At 36.7% G+C, this 13,764-nt stretch overlaps 1 protein-coding gene across 1 annotated transcript; it reads left to right on the top strand.

Moving 5' to 3' along the window:
• Window positions 1-3,765: 3,765 nt before the first annotated feature.
• Window positions 3,766-5,270, top strand: LOC107598237 (cyclin-dependent kinase 5 activator 1-like). Its single transcript, XM_016289516.1, has one exon. The coding sequence runs from the start codon at window positions 3,896-3,898 to the stop codon at window positions 4,853-4,855; it is 960 nt and encodes a 319-aa protein (XP_016145002.1). The 5' UTR covers window positions 3,766-3,895; the 3' UTR covers window positions 4,856-5,270.
• The last annotated feature ends 8,494 nt before the right edge of the window (window positions 5,271-13,764 follow it).

The raw sequence follows: 13,764 nt of genomic DNA, 5'->3' as shown, positions 1-13,764 counted from the left end.
CATTGATATGAACAAATATTTAGATGTAACCCCCTTTGTAATCGTTAACATTTTCATTAGTAACTGTAATTTAATTACACACTTTTTTTTTCTCAGTAGGCTATCTGTAACAGATTACAGTCACATTTATTTTGTAATTAAATTACGTAACTCGGTTACATGTAAATAGTTACATCCCAACACTGATTATTATTCATAAACTTATAGAAAATAACCAAAACAATCCAAGGTTTTTATTTAGCACATTGGCTAGATTAACAAATAACCAGACGCCACCCGATCTAAATATTCCCTCACAGTTTAATAGTAATGACTTTATGAATTTCTTCACTGATAAAATAGATAACATCAGAAATACAATAACAAATGTAGATTCTACAGCGTATAATACTTCAGCTTCATTCATCGCACCAAAAGATAAACTGCAGTGCTTTACAGCTATAGGACAGGAAGAGCTAAATAAATTTATCACTGCATCTAAACCAACAACATGCCTGTTAGATCCTGTACCCACTAAATTACTGAAAGACTTGTTACCTGTAGCAGAAGAACCGCTTCTCAATATTATTAACTCGTCGTTGTCTTTAGGTCACATCCCAAAACCATTCAAGCTGGCGGTTATTAAGCCTCTTATTAAGAAACCACAACTAGATCCTAGTGAACTGGCAAATTACAGCCCCATTTCAAATCTTCCTTTCATGTCTAAAATTTTAGAAAAGTTGTGTCTGCTCAATTGTGCTCCTTCCTGCAAAAAAATATCTTTGTGAAGAATTTCAGTCAGGATTCAGGCCCCACCATAGCACAGAAACCCACTATCAAGAAATATATATTTTTTTAAAGACAGAAAAAGTCTGACTCTGTTTAATATTGTTACTGTAATAAAATAGCATATGCAAATACATGCAGCTCAATGCAATATATGAACAATGTAAAATAAATGTGTGGAGCAAAACAAATGCTGTTGTAGGGTTTTAATGATACATGTAGTGGTTCTGATGACCCTCTAGTCCACATTGAATGGCTCAGATTTTGCCCTGTTCTCGCAAGAGACTCATTAGTTGGAATTATGAGTAAAATAATACGATTTCCACAAAATGGGTACAGCGCTAATCTATGCAAAAAGTCTGAGACCACTGGTGAAAATGCTTTTATTTTTATAATTGTGACCGTGGACCACAATTTTCTTTTTTTTAAATTGAGATTTATACATCATCTGAACGCTGAATTTATAAGCTTTCCATTCGCATATGGTTTGTTAGGACAATATTTGGCTGAGAAACAACTATTAGAAAATCTGGAACCTGAGCTTGTGAAAAAAAAATCTCAATATTGAGAAAATCGCCCTTTAAAGTCGTCAAAATGACGTTCTTAGCAATCAAAAATTAAGTTTTGAAATATTTACAGTAGGAATTTTACAAAATATCTTCACGGAACATGATTTTTATTTTTGGCATAAAAGAAAAATTGATCATTTTGACCCATACAATGTATTGTTGGCTATTGCTACAAATATACTCGTGCGACTTATGACTGGTTTTGTGCTCCAGGGTCACATTTTACTGCAGTTTTCATTACAAATTACACAATTTCAGTGAGAAGATTATAATATTTGGTTTTTCACTCCAAACCGTACGACTTTCTTCTGTGGAGAAATTTTAGTAATGTGCAGTTTATGCTTTTTTAAAATGCATTTATAATGAATGTGGACTCCAAGGATTTCAAGATTCAAAACACCATAAAAATGATCTAGTAGCAAACATTAACAAATCTAGTTTATGTACAACTTCTTAAAAAAATAACTATTTGAACTGATCGAAATTTAAGTCATTATATAGTGATAATATTCACCTCCAATGAGCTGTAACTGCTTCAACTAGATCAGTGAGTCATCAGTGAGCCGAACGGATCAGTTGGATTTGTGAACAAATCATTCAGAACAGAACTGGTCATTGAATTCATTGATTCGTTGAATGAACAGTCTCAAGAGTGATTCATTCACAACTCAAATATTACTTTATAACAAGTGTTATAAAAACACTCAAGATCAAGGACAAGTATCAATAATTACATTTCTTTAAGATTCTACATGTTTAAATTTAAACATCAATGTAAATTTAAACAAATTTATGTTCCACAGATAAAAAGAAAGATTTGAAACAACATGAGGCAGAATAAATGACGACAGATTTTGGTAACACTTTACAATAAGGTTTCATTTGTTAACATTAGGTAACTGCGTTAGTGAACATGTACTAAAAATGAAAAATACTTCTAAAGCATTTATTAATTTTAGTTCAAATCTGCTGTGTTAAAATCAAAAGTTTTATCTGTTAATATTATTTAATGGACCTGAACTAAGATTAACTAATAGAGAACAAATATGTTTTTATTAACTGACATTAAAAGAGATTAATAATACTGTAAAACATTTGTATTGGTTCTTGTTAGTTAATGTTAGTTAATGCATTAACCGGTGTTAAGTAATGGAACCTTGTTGTAAGTGTTACCCATAATTTTCATTTTTGGGTGACCTAATCCAGTTAACATGGTAAATGTGACAAACTGACTTATTTGATGAGTGACAGAAATAAATAGTGGAGAAACTTTAATATATTTATCATTATTTTACATGTTGATAATTACTTAGAAGTAACTTACATTTTTGTCAAAAATAAAAAAAAATGAGTTGGTTCATATATTTCTCTTGTCAATAAAATAGTTCTAAAAGATGCCAAATAAATAAATAAAGTTTTAGAAACTTGTATAATTCTAAATAAACATTACCAATATATAATCAAACCAAAATTTAGTCAGACGCCTTCAACATTTCTCACATTATCAAAGTTTATTCGCTATAGTTTAGAAAATGGTAATAAAATATGACAAGAACTTTAAGTACACAATTAGATAAAACCAATTTAGGTCAACCAACTACCAAGCAAAGCTTTATTTTGTTCAGTCTGTGGTGTAAAACGTTGAAATAGTGGAGAAACTTTAATATATTTATCATTATTTTACATGTTGATAATTACTTAGAAGTAACTTACATTTTTGTCAAAAATAAAAAAAAATGAGTTGGTTCATATATTTCTCTTGTATAGTTCTAAAAGATGCCAAATAAATAAATAAAGTTTTAGAAACTTGTATAATTCTAAATAAACATTACCAATATATAATCAAACCAAAATTTAGTCAGACGCCTTCAACATTTCTCACATTATCAAAGTTTATTCGCTATAGTTTAGAAAATGGTAATAAAATATGACAAGAACTTTAAGTACACAATTAGATAAAACCAATTTAGGTCAACCAACTACCAAGCAAAGCTTTATTTTGTTCAGTCTGTGGTGTAAAACGTTCGCATTAGCAATTAAAGTAAAAACACTTAAGCAAAACATGGTCAGGTCAAAGTGTCTGAATAATTTTTGGTCCCAGATTTTTATCAGTTTTACTGGTAGTCCACTGTATGAAGAATTTTTGGGTATAATATGTCACAGTTTACTTTATTTTGCTTTCCTCACTTGCATAAATTAACTATAGTGTCCTACAGATAGTTAAAAAATATCCAAAATTATATCTGGTGTCTGAATAATTTTTGGTTTGACTGTAAATTTTTAAAAAATTCTTCTAATTGTTAGTTCATTTGTTACCCCAAAAGATGCATGTCAGAGACTTTTCTCTTTATTTCTATGAATTTACGTTTATTAACTATCATTTAAAGTCGTCATTTACTGTATTTATTATAATGCTCTACATATAATCTTCTCAGGAACTCATCCATGCCCCTCATCAGCCCAGTCTTGACCTTCCAGATTTCGAAAAGTGAGGCACAAGCACTTTATTTCTGAGCCACATCAACCCACACAGCTGGTGTCTTCAGCACCTCAGTGGACTCATGGGTACCGTACTGTCCCTCTCCCCGGGTCCTCGGAAACCCGGTTATTATGACGACCGGCCTGGTTCTCTAAGCCATTACCCGAGCCTGAGCAGCCGCTCGCTGAACACTCAAAAAGACCCTAACCACAAACGCGGGCACTCCATCTTCCTCCCCGCTCTCACCTGGAAACGCCTGGTGGCCTCCACCAAGAAGCGGGGCGAGTCCAAAAAAGCCTATCCTGGAGGTCAAGGGGCTGTCGGGGCTCCTCTCAACAACAATAACATCTACCAGAAGGATCCGGTCTTGCACCTCAACTGCGAAAATGTGAAGAAGTCTCTCTCCTGCGCCAACCTCACTAGCTACGATGGTCCAGCGGGTTTGGGCCTGGGCGTAGGGCTGGGTGTGGGATACAACAAACCGCAGCAGATTTCCTCCGTAAAGAAGATCGCGCCCACATGCACCTCCTCGCCTAAGCGCGTGATCGTCCAGGCCTCGACCAGCGAGCTGCTCCGCTGCCTGGGCGAGTTTCTGTGTGGCCGCTGCTATCGGCTCAAGCACCTTTCCCCCGCCGATCCGGTCTTGTGGCTCCGCGCTGTGGACCGCTCACTCTTGCTCCAGGGCTGGCAGGACCAGGCCTTTGTGACACCAGCCAACGTGGTGTTTGTGTACATGCTGTGCCGCGATGTGGTGGATGGCGACGTGGTGTCTTCAGAGCATGAGCTCCAAGCAATTCTCCTTACCTGCCTGTACCTGTCGTACTCCTACATGGGGAACGAGATCTCGTACCCGCTCAAGCCCTTCCTGGTGGAAGCGGCTAAAGAGGCATTCTGGGACCGTTGTCTGGCCATTATCGACATCACCAGTACCAAGATGCTGCGCATCAACGCAGACCCGCATTTCTTCACGCAGGTCTTCGCCGACCTGAAGAGCGAAGGAGGCTGCGCTTTGCAGGACTACGCTAGAGTTCTGGATCGGTGAAAAGAGGACGAGGCGGATTGTCTCTGTAAATGTGACACCGTCAACATCTAGCACCTTCATTCCATCATTCTGGCCCTCCATATGCCTTGTCACTTGACATTATGAGTCTTGTTTCTACTGACCATTCTTCAAGAAACAGAAGAAACATATTCCTGCTGAAACGACCAGCTTAGACCTGTGAGAACATCCAGGTGTATGTTGGTTTGGTGCTGGTCTAACTGTTGAACTACACAGTCTTTTTGGAGGTTATGTTAGTTAAGAATCATGCTGATAAGAATCTGCGATGGTCTTTTCAGCAGGAGAAGAAAGTATAGTGAGCTTTTGGATACAGAAACATAAAACACGCTCTTAAAAATGTTCTTTACTGGCATTAATGGTTCCATGAATAACCTTTAACATCCATGGAATCTTTCCATTCCACAAAAGGTTCTTTATTGTAAAGTAAGGTTCTTTAGAGTTTTAAAATGTTCTTCGTACTAAAGAATCATGTTTCTTTAAGGAACTGTTTGCTGAAAGGTTCTTTGAGGAACCAAAAATGGTTCTTCTATGTAAGGGGTATCCATTCCTGCTCCTGGAGGGCAGAGTTTAGCTCCAACACACTTGCCTGGAAGTTTTTAGTGAGTCTGAAGACCCGGTTTCAGTTGTGTTTATTTAGGGTTGGAGCTAAAATAGGCCTAAACTAAACTAAGCCCTCCAGGAACAGGTTTCTGGATCTATGGTTTTGCTGCAAAAACACCCTTTTGGCTAAAGGTTCTTCAGATTTAAAAAATGTTCTTCATACTAAGAATTTTTTTTTTTAAGCTGTTCACTAAAAGGTTATTTTAGTGAACTTGGCTGAACCCAAAATGATGCTTCTATAGTGTCACTACAAAAAAATCCTCTTTTTGGAAGTTTTTTATTTATTTATTTATTTTTTCAAAGTTCAAAGTGGACATTCCCAACTTTTTTCTTTCTCATTCAACTCCCCTATCTTAAAAATTAAATATAGTCATAATTTAGGGATGCACATCAAAAAGAAGGGAGAACTCCATCTGCATAGAAGTTTAGTAGTTACCCTGTTGTCAACCCACTGTTTTTCAAAAGTAGTTACGATTCCTTTACTAAACATTTCAGTTCCTCTACCTTTTTGACATCTAGTCTGAGAGAAACTGCAACAGAAACCATCCAACAAAGAGCATTTTAGTGAGAGTGCATGTGTGTGATGGGCAGCAAACAGTGAGCGTCAACAGCTGTTGGTTATCGTGTTGTCCTTCCTTTATTTCATGTGCTGGACGTTGGGGCACCAGCTGCAATGGCATTAACAAGATTAACAGATTAGTGTCACACACACACACACACACACGCACAAACAAGTGAGAAACAAGTGTTCTCAATGCTTCTGCTTGCTATCCAGCTCTATAAGTTGAATGGCTAATCCATGTAGGCCATATATACTTGTATATGTTCTGTCCTGCATATCTTAGTGTCTGTATAGCAATAGAGTAGCATTGAAAATATGTTTCAAATTTGAATGAGTCTATAAGAATGCATCCGTTCCCTTTAGATTGTGAAGGAAATGAACAAAGAGGCCTGATTCTCTTAATGCTCTCAGATCACTGTTGTTCACGTGTTGCTCAGTCATATTTGACATAAATATCATATTTATGTCCCTTAAAGTCAACCAAAATGGACCTTTCCTAAAACACACACCTGGTTTTATTGTGCACTATTTATCAGCGCACATTGCTCCCAAGTTTGTAGTATGTAATCATCCATCAAAACCTGCTCCGACTCTTGCAGTAATGATAAAGCAAGTAATAGATAAAACGCGCATACTGACAGTCACGGATGCCCATGCAGATACAACAGATGCCCTCTTCTCTGGGTCAGGGTTTCAGGTGTCAGCGCTCAGACAGAAGAGCAGGGACAGCAGCATGTGGCACGGCAAGCACTCGTTAATCTTATTGTGGCGTTTTAAGGCAGGACCATGGGCGCCATACTCCAGCTCCCCCGCAAAAGCCGACTTTAAACGCATACTTCAGCCCACACATGCTCTAGTATATGAGCACACATGCTTGCTCAAACGTTCTGTAACCACTACATATACATTTTCAGGCTAGTAATTGCGAACGCACTGATACGCACGTGCATATGCATGCACCTTCTCCCACACGCTGAAGCGATAATCCGCTTTTGATCCTTGCCAGCAATTTGGTAGAGTGAGCTGAAAATGGCACAATAACAAAATGCCATTCAGATCAGATGAGATTTCTCTTGCTGAAAGTAGCAGAAAAGGCACACCTTGTGTTTTGACTGCGCTACGCAGATGTTACATAAGAAACACAGGAAAACAGAACTGTGAACTTTAAACAAGTACTTGCATAATAGTTTTTTTTATAAAATAATTGTGAGGGATTGAAGGAAAAACAAAGGCGCTCAGACAGAAGAGCAGGGACAGCAGCATGTGGCACGGCAAGCACTCGTTAATCTTATTGTGGCGTTTTAAGGCAGGGCCATGGGCGCCATACTCCAGCTCCCCCGCAAAAGCCGACTTTAAACGCATACTTCAGCCCACACATGCTCTAGTATATGAGCACACATGCTTGCTCAAACGTTCTGTAACCACTACACATACATTTTCAGGCTAGTAATTGCGAACGCACTGATACGCACGTGCATATGCATGCACCTTCTCCCACACGCTGAAGCGATAATCCGCTTTTGATCCTTGCCAGCAATTTGGTAGAGTGAGCTGAAAATGGCACAATAACAAAATGCCATTCAGATCAGATGAGATTTCTCTTGCTGAAAGTAGCAGAAAAGGCACACCTTGTGTTTTGACTGCGCTACGCAGATGTTACATAAGAAACACAGGAAAACAGAACTGTGAACTTTAAACAAGTACTTGCATAATAGTTTTTTTTATAAAATAATTGTGAGGGATTGAAGGAAAAACAAAGGTTTCACTTATTTTAAAAGCATGTTTCACCCTTGTGAAAAAGAAGTGTTTAATTGTATTGAATGTGCACATGTAGTGCACTTCAAATCTTAAAAGTATGTTTTTTTAACATACTTAATATAGAAATGCCACTTAAGTGTACTTAAAAAGACAACACTTTCCTGACTGTTTCCTAATACACTTAAGTATATGATTAAAAGTTCACTTTGTAATAATGTCAAATTAGAAGTTTTACTTTAAAGTAAATTTGTTTTAATCGTGCTTAATCTTTTGTTGTGTTTTGTGTGTTGAAGTACCCTTATTTTGATATCTGACTAACATACTAAAGCACATGGAAAGTACTTGATTATAAATTTAACTGTAGTCTGTTATTCAATATTACGTTTAAAGTTAATATATTTTAAATGTACTAAATTGCAACTTCATTACAAATGTGTAAATTACAAATATATATTAAATATATGAAATACAATTTTCATAACTTCTTGTCAGTATAATTTGCATTATGGTTAGTGTAAATGTACTGCAAAATGTGCTGACAAGCATATAATACAGTTTTATTTAGTATGGTAAAGTGTACTTCTTTTCATGCGGGTAGAGACACCATGCAATTTAGATTGGAAAGGCTTTTAGTTTTGAAGCATATATATGCTAATGCTCCCAATAAACGGACAAAATAGCTTTTATCAAATATACAACTTTAAAATTCACAGTCTTTCCCTTCCAAAAAAAAAACAAAACAAAACATAAATATTAATGACTCACTCATCAATTTTTTCCCAATCAAATGCTCTCTGTAATGAGAAAGTCCCTGCTAAAACCACATACTTCTGACTAGCAATAGAAAGTTATGATTTAAACCAAATGCCATCCCCATTTAAAAAAAAAAAAAAAGAACAAGCCCTTTGATATGTCCTGCCCCAACTTCCTGTTTCAACAGGATATGTCACTACAAAGAATAAAATTGCAATTGTCTAAACTTTTTATGGGATCTTTAGCATGTTTGAATGGTGTAATGCTACAGAAAGATACAGATATTAAGAGAACATAGTTTGAAATATGATCACAAACACTCTTAGCATGAGTTGTTCTCAGTTTGTAGCAGATTTAATTTCTGACCCAAACACAGGCTGATTTGTACTCGGCAATTTTCCCTTGCTAAACAGCAGGGAAGACAGTTGCATAAAGGAAGTACCTATAAAGCGAGTCGGTGTGTCTAAAGATCTCCATTTCAGCCTCTAGTCGTTTCCATTTCAGCCTCAGGGGAGGATGTTATTTACAGGAACTTGTGGCCACAGACAAGCGATCGGCGTACTATAGGGTGTAAATATCCCTCCTGATCTGCTGTGATTCCCCCATCCCTCTCGCCTTTCACAAACACATCACTTGTTTACCTCGCCTCGGTTAAAGTGATTTAGTTTGCCCTTATTGTGCACAGAGAGCGCTGACAGAGTGCCGTTGTTGCATAGCCAGTGTGTGCAGCCTTAGCAATGGGCTTGTGCGACGTTAACTAGTCTGCTGTGCTTCTGTTTGCGCCTCCTGTCTGGCTCGCCATCGTGCACTGCCGCTCAAACTGTTCCTCCATTGTTTCTTAGCATGTTTGAATGGTGTAATGCTACAGAAAGATACAGATATTAAGAGAACATAGTTTGAAATATGATCACAAACACTCTTAGCATGAGTTGTTCTCAGTTTGTAGCAGATTTAATTTCTGACCCAAACACAGGCTGATTTGTACTCGGCAATTTTCCCTTGCTAAACAGCAGGGAAGACAGTTGCATAAAGGAAGTACCTATAAAGCGAGTCGGTGTGTCTAAAGATCTCCATTTCAGCCTCTAGTCGTTTCCATTTCAGCCTCAGGGGAGGATGTTATTTACAGGAACTTGTGGCCACAGACAAGCGATCGGCGTACTATAGGGTGTAAATATCCCTCCTGATCTGCTGTGATTCCCCCATCCCTCTCGCCTTTCACAAACACATCACTTGTTTACTTGTTAAAGTGATTTAGTTTGCCCTTATTGTGCACAGAGAGCGCTGACAGAGTGCCGTTGTTGCATAGCCAGTGTGTGCAGCCTTAGCAATGGGCTTGTGCGACGTTAACTAGTCTGCTGTGCTTCTGTTTGCGCCTCCTGTCTGGCTCGCCATCGTGCACTGCCGCTCAAACTGTTCCTCCATTGTTTCTCACCCATGTGTACTGAAGCTCTGGGATTTCTCTGGAATATTTGCTGCCTTCAAGTCATATGGGAAGTTCCTGTTTATGAGTTTATAAATCGTAATTATGACATGATGTACGTTCAAGCGATTTTGGTTGGAATGAAGTTGATTCGCTGGCCAATTTTCTTGTTTTTCTCTTCCTGACTATGTAAAGGAGGCGTAAGGTGTAAAACTCGTTAGCTTTATTACAAATCCCCATCAATTTATACAAAATGCATACAAACTAAATTGTATACAGACTATAAATGATAAATTCACTGACACAGCCTCTACTCAGAAAGCAAGGGTTTAAACTCATAATTATGAGCTTATTCATGAGCTTATCTCATAAATATATGTTTTGAAGGCAGCAAGTATTCTAGTTTCCATACTTGCTCTGAACTTGTGATGAATGGTGATAAATATTTCAGATGTGAAACGTTTGTGCCTTGATATGGATATAAACTGCCTCCCTAAACGTTAGTGATATTGAATATCGCTTTGGTAACAAAGACACACACTTAAATGCAAGACAGCAACCTAAGGAAAGCCATGACTCAGAAAAGGATTGATTATAGAGACTTTGATTTTCTCAGGCTAGAATAATCATAACTCATGAGCCATTTTCCACTCCCATCGATGTTACTGTTCTGATCATTTCTTCTGTTGCCAGTCAATCAATTGGACCTGAAACCGTATGCAAACACCTTTGAAGGATGCGCTTGCACAAATGTCCTTGTTACATCTCAAACGCTTCATCGATTGCTGTACGTGGAGATTATTAATGTGACAAAACAAGCACACAGAGACCTCAAATCCCTATGGATTTTCCAACGAAGAAAACTGGTCCTTAAACAGACATGTGACTGGCGTGTGATTTTCAAGTCTAAATTAAGACATTACAACCTGTAGATGGACACTCAGGATCTGGATGTTAAGTACAACTGCAAGTTGGCGTTACTCTATGAGTTACGGCTACTAAGATTTATCAATGTTTTCAATGCTGCTAAATGTATGTAGAATACAAAAGGAACGCCATGTAGAGTCTGGATTCAGAAACATATCCAGTGTGGTGTAAATAAGTTGCTTGTATCAATGTGAAATGACTGAAAAAAAATGCATGTATATCATTCAGAATTGCTACTGTGGTGGTGTACATGTCAACTTGACACTTTTTTAAATTGTGTGGTTATTTTATCCATTTGTATTTCAGTTTCAGGTTAAAAGAAAATTCCAGAATGTTTGTTTGTGTTTTTATTGTAATTGTAATTATAATTATTATTTGTACTGAAAAAGTTCCTATCAGCTCATCCCAGGTTCGGGAAATCTTATGTCAGCAGTGTTAGTTAGACTTCTGATTGCATTGTGGTTTTTGATGTTGTTTCAGTGACAGCTTCTTCTGTGCACATTGGCAATTATACTGGGTACCTTTGCTCTGAATACTGGAGTTTATGAAAATCAAGTTTTGATAGTGTTAAGGCATCATACACCCTTTAAAGCTGCTGTGTGTGATCTTTGCACCAGTGAAATTGCAAATATTTTCAAACTGGATTTTCCAAACACTCTGCCATTGGTCAGCATTTAGTTCAAGCGAAATTCGATTCAGTGTTATAAGAATGTTCAAATAAACTCTTAAACCTGAATTTGAGACATTTAAACACTTAAAAAAAACTAAGATAAGTCAATTTGTCAGATAGATGGTAACTCTAATTCAGCACAAATGGTATTCTGGTTTTGCCAGACATCAGTTCTTTTCTACTATCTATCAGTTTTATGAACAATATACTGTGCCACATAGGCCTTTGGTAGAGAGAGCAAGCCAATCTGGATTATTTTGGACTGAGCTCATTAATTGGGCACAAAACCTCTCTCGACTGTGGTCATGTAGCTCCTGAACTCTCCTTCTTAAATCACCATCAGCCTGGGTGTGGCTTCTGAAACCTCCTGTGCTCTTGCCGGCACAACACGGTTCAGGGAGTTTCGAGCTTTTCCCTTTGGAAGTAAATAATACACATGCATATATTGTATCTTACAGAGCGATGCTGTTGTTGTTTGAAAAACTTGAAACATTTAAATAAATAAATAAAAAAATTAAATGTGACTGATGGCGGAATTTCCTTTTTTTAGTTTGATTATAATTATTTAATAAAGTATTCAAATGATGTCTGTGTTTTGTTACTGAGTAAATCATGAAACAAATTATTTGATGAAATAAAGATTCATCATAAAAATTATCAAAAGAAATTGTATTGTGCAAAAATAATAAGCCATTTTTTTTAGGACTATTAAAACTTTTTTGAATCATGACATTATTGCCATGAAAATAAAGCTAATTTCTTCTCCAAATTCTTATTACTACATCATGTGAAAATAATTATATTAAAATAATAAATCATAAATAGTAAATAAAGTATTATACATTATGGTAAAGTATGTGTAAAGTATTAGCTTATATTTATTCATTTATGCTTATTTAAATTATTGTATCACTATAACCAATTAAATAACAAACTAATTTTATTATAGTAATACGAATCATTTAAAGTAATGGAAATACATTAAAAATAGATTAGATAGATAGATAGATAAATAAATGTGCTAAATCACTATGAAAATGTCACAGCACTAACTAACAAAATAAATAAACATATGCCCTGTTTTCTTCATGCAGAATGCAATTTTCTTTTTTTTATTTAATTTGAGGTTAATGATATTGTTGATGTTAACAGTGTTTGCTTGAACATGAGCATTTTTATTGTTTTGGTTGGTACATAAAGGAAATTCTGTGCACCTGTTGGGTTTGTTTATGATCTTTAACTTCACTGTCCTCAGCATGTGCGAGATACACACCACTATTGTGCTCCTGCTACATATGATATACAGAGCCCAGCCCAGCCGTCTGTGCAGTGAGCGTGTGGTGCCGTAAATCTCGTCTGAGAATGAAACGCCCTCCGTTCACAGGAGCACAGCTGGTCCAGCATCATAGAGAGCTGCTCTAAATCAAATCACGTCTCGCAGCAATCAGCTACTCGTTCACATATTCACTTCTGTGACGCTGCAGAGGCCCACTGCCTTCTGATGGGACTGAAAGTACTTGCCGATGGGACTGGACAGCAGCACAGTGCAGCATTAGTGCAGTCTAACAGTGATTACTGCTCATTCAGAGTAGTGCATTTGAACAAACCCCAAATTCTGAATATTAAACTGTGACACACATGAAGAAATCCTCAAATCATGAGTCTTCTTCTACTTGGCTTTTAACTTGACTCTCTTTAATGTAGCATTTTCTAACTCATGAGTATATTACATATGAGTTATGTGCTTGATTTTTAAGCAAATAAAAGCATTCACACTTCAAAGTCGAGGTTACAGCACTGAAAACAGAACTTCATCTATGGTGGTCACAAAACAGACAAGGCCATATATTTAACTGCTTTATTTTCATAAAGAGACTAACAGACCAGAAGAAATTAGTGTAATGAAATGAAAATCATTACAGTATTTGTATTTTAAGAATTATTACATCACTTCTGAGAATAAGAGGAATTTTGAATTTGAACAAAACAGAATCCAACAAAACTCCATATTGCTGGAGTTTACATACATATTAACTCCATAAACTCACTTATAATAAGCATCGTTTATAATAAGTGGACATGGCAACCCTTCAAGAATGTGCTCTGCGAACAGTGCTAAGCACCTTTCCAAACAAATCTTAAGGTTCTTTCGACGGTGGTTTTGTAAAAATTGCACACATTATGAATCTTTGGTCGCTGTC

The sequence above is a fragment of the Sinocyclocheilus grahami genome, unplaced genomic scaffold, assembly GCF_001515645.1.
Source record: "Sinocyclocheilus grahami isolate Dianchi unplaced genomic scaffold, SAMN03320097.WGS_v1.1 scaffold248.1, whole genome shotgun sequence".
Taxonomy (NCBI): domain Eukaryota; kingdom Metazoa; phylum Chordata; class Actinopteri; order Cypriniformes; family Cyprinidae; genus Sinocyclocheilus; species Sinocyclocheilus grahami.
This window is presented reverse-complemented; position numbering and strand designations above follow the sequence as displayed.

Coding starts and splice junctions, on each gene's coding strand:
- LOC107598237 (XM_016289516.1), top strand. CDS start 3,896: ATGGGTACCGTACTGTCCCTCTCCCCGGGTCCTCGGAAACCCGGTTAT.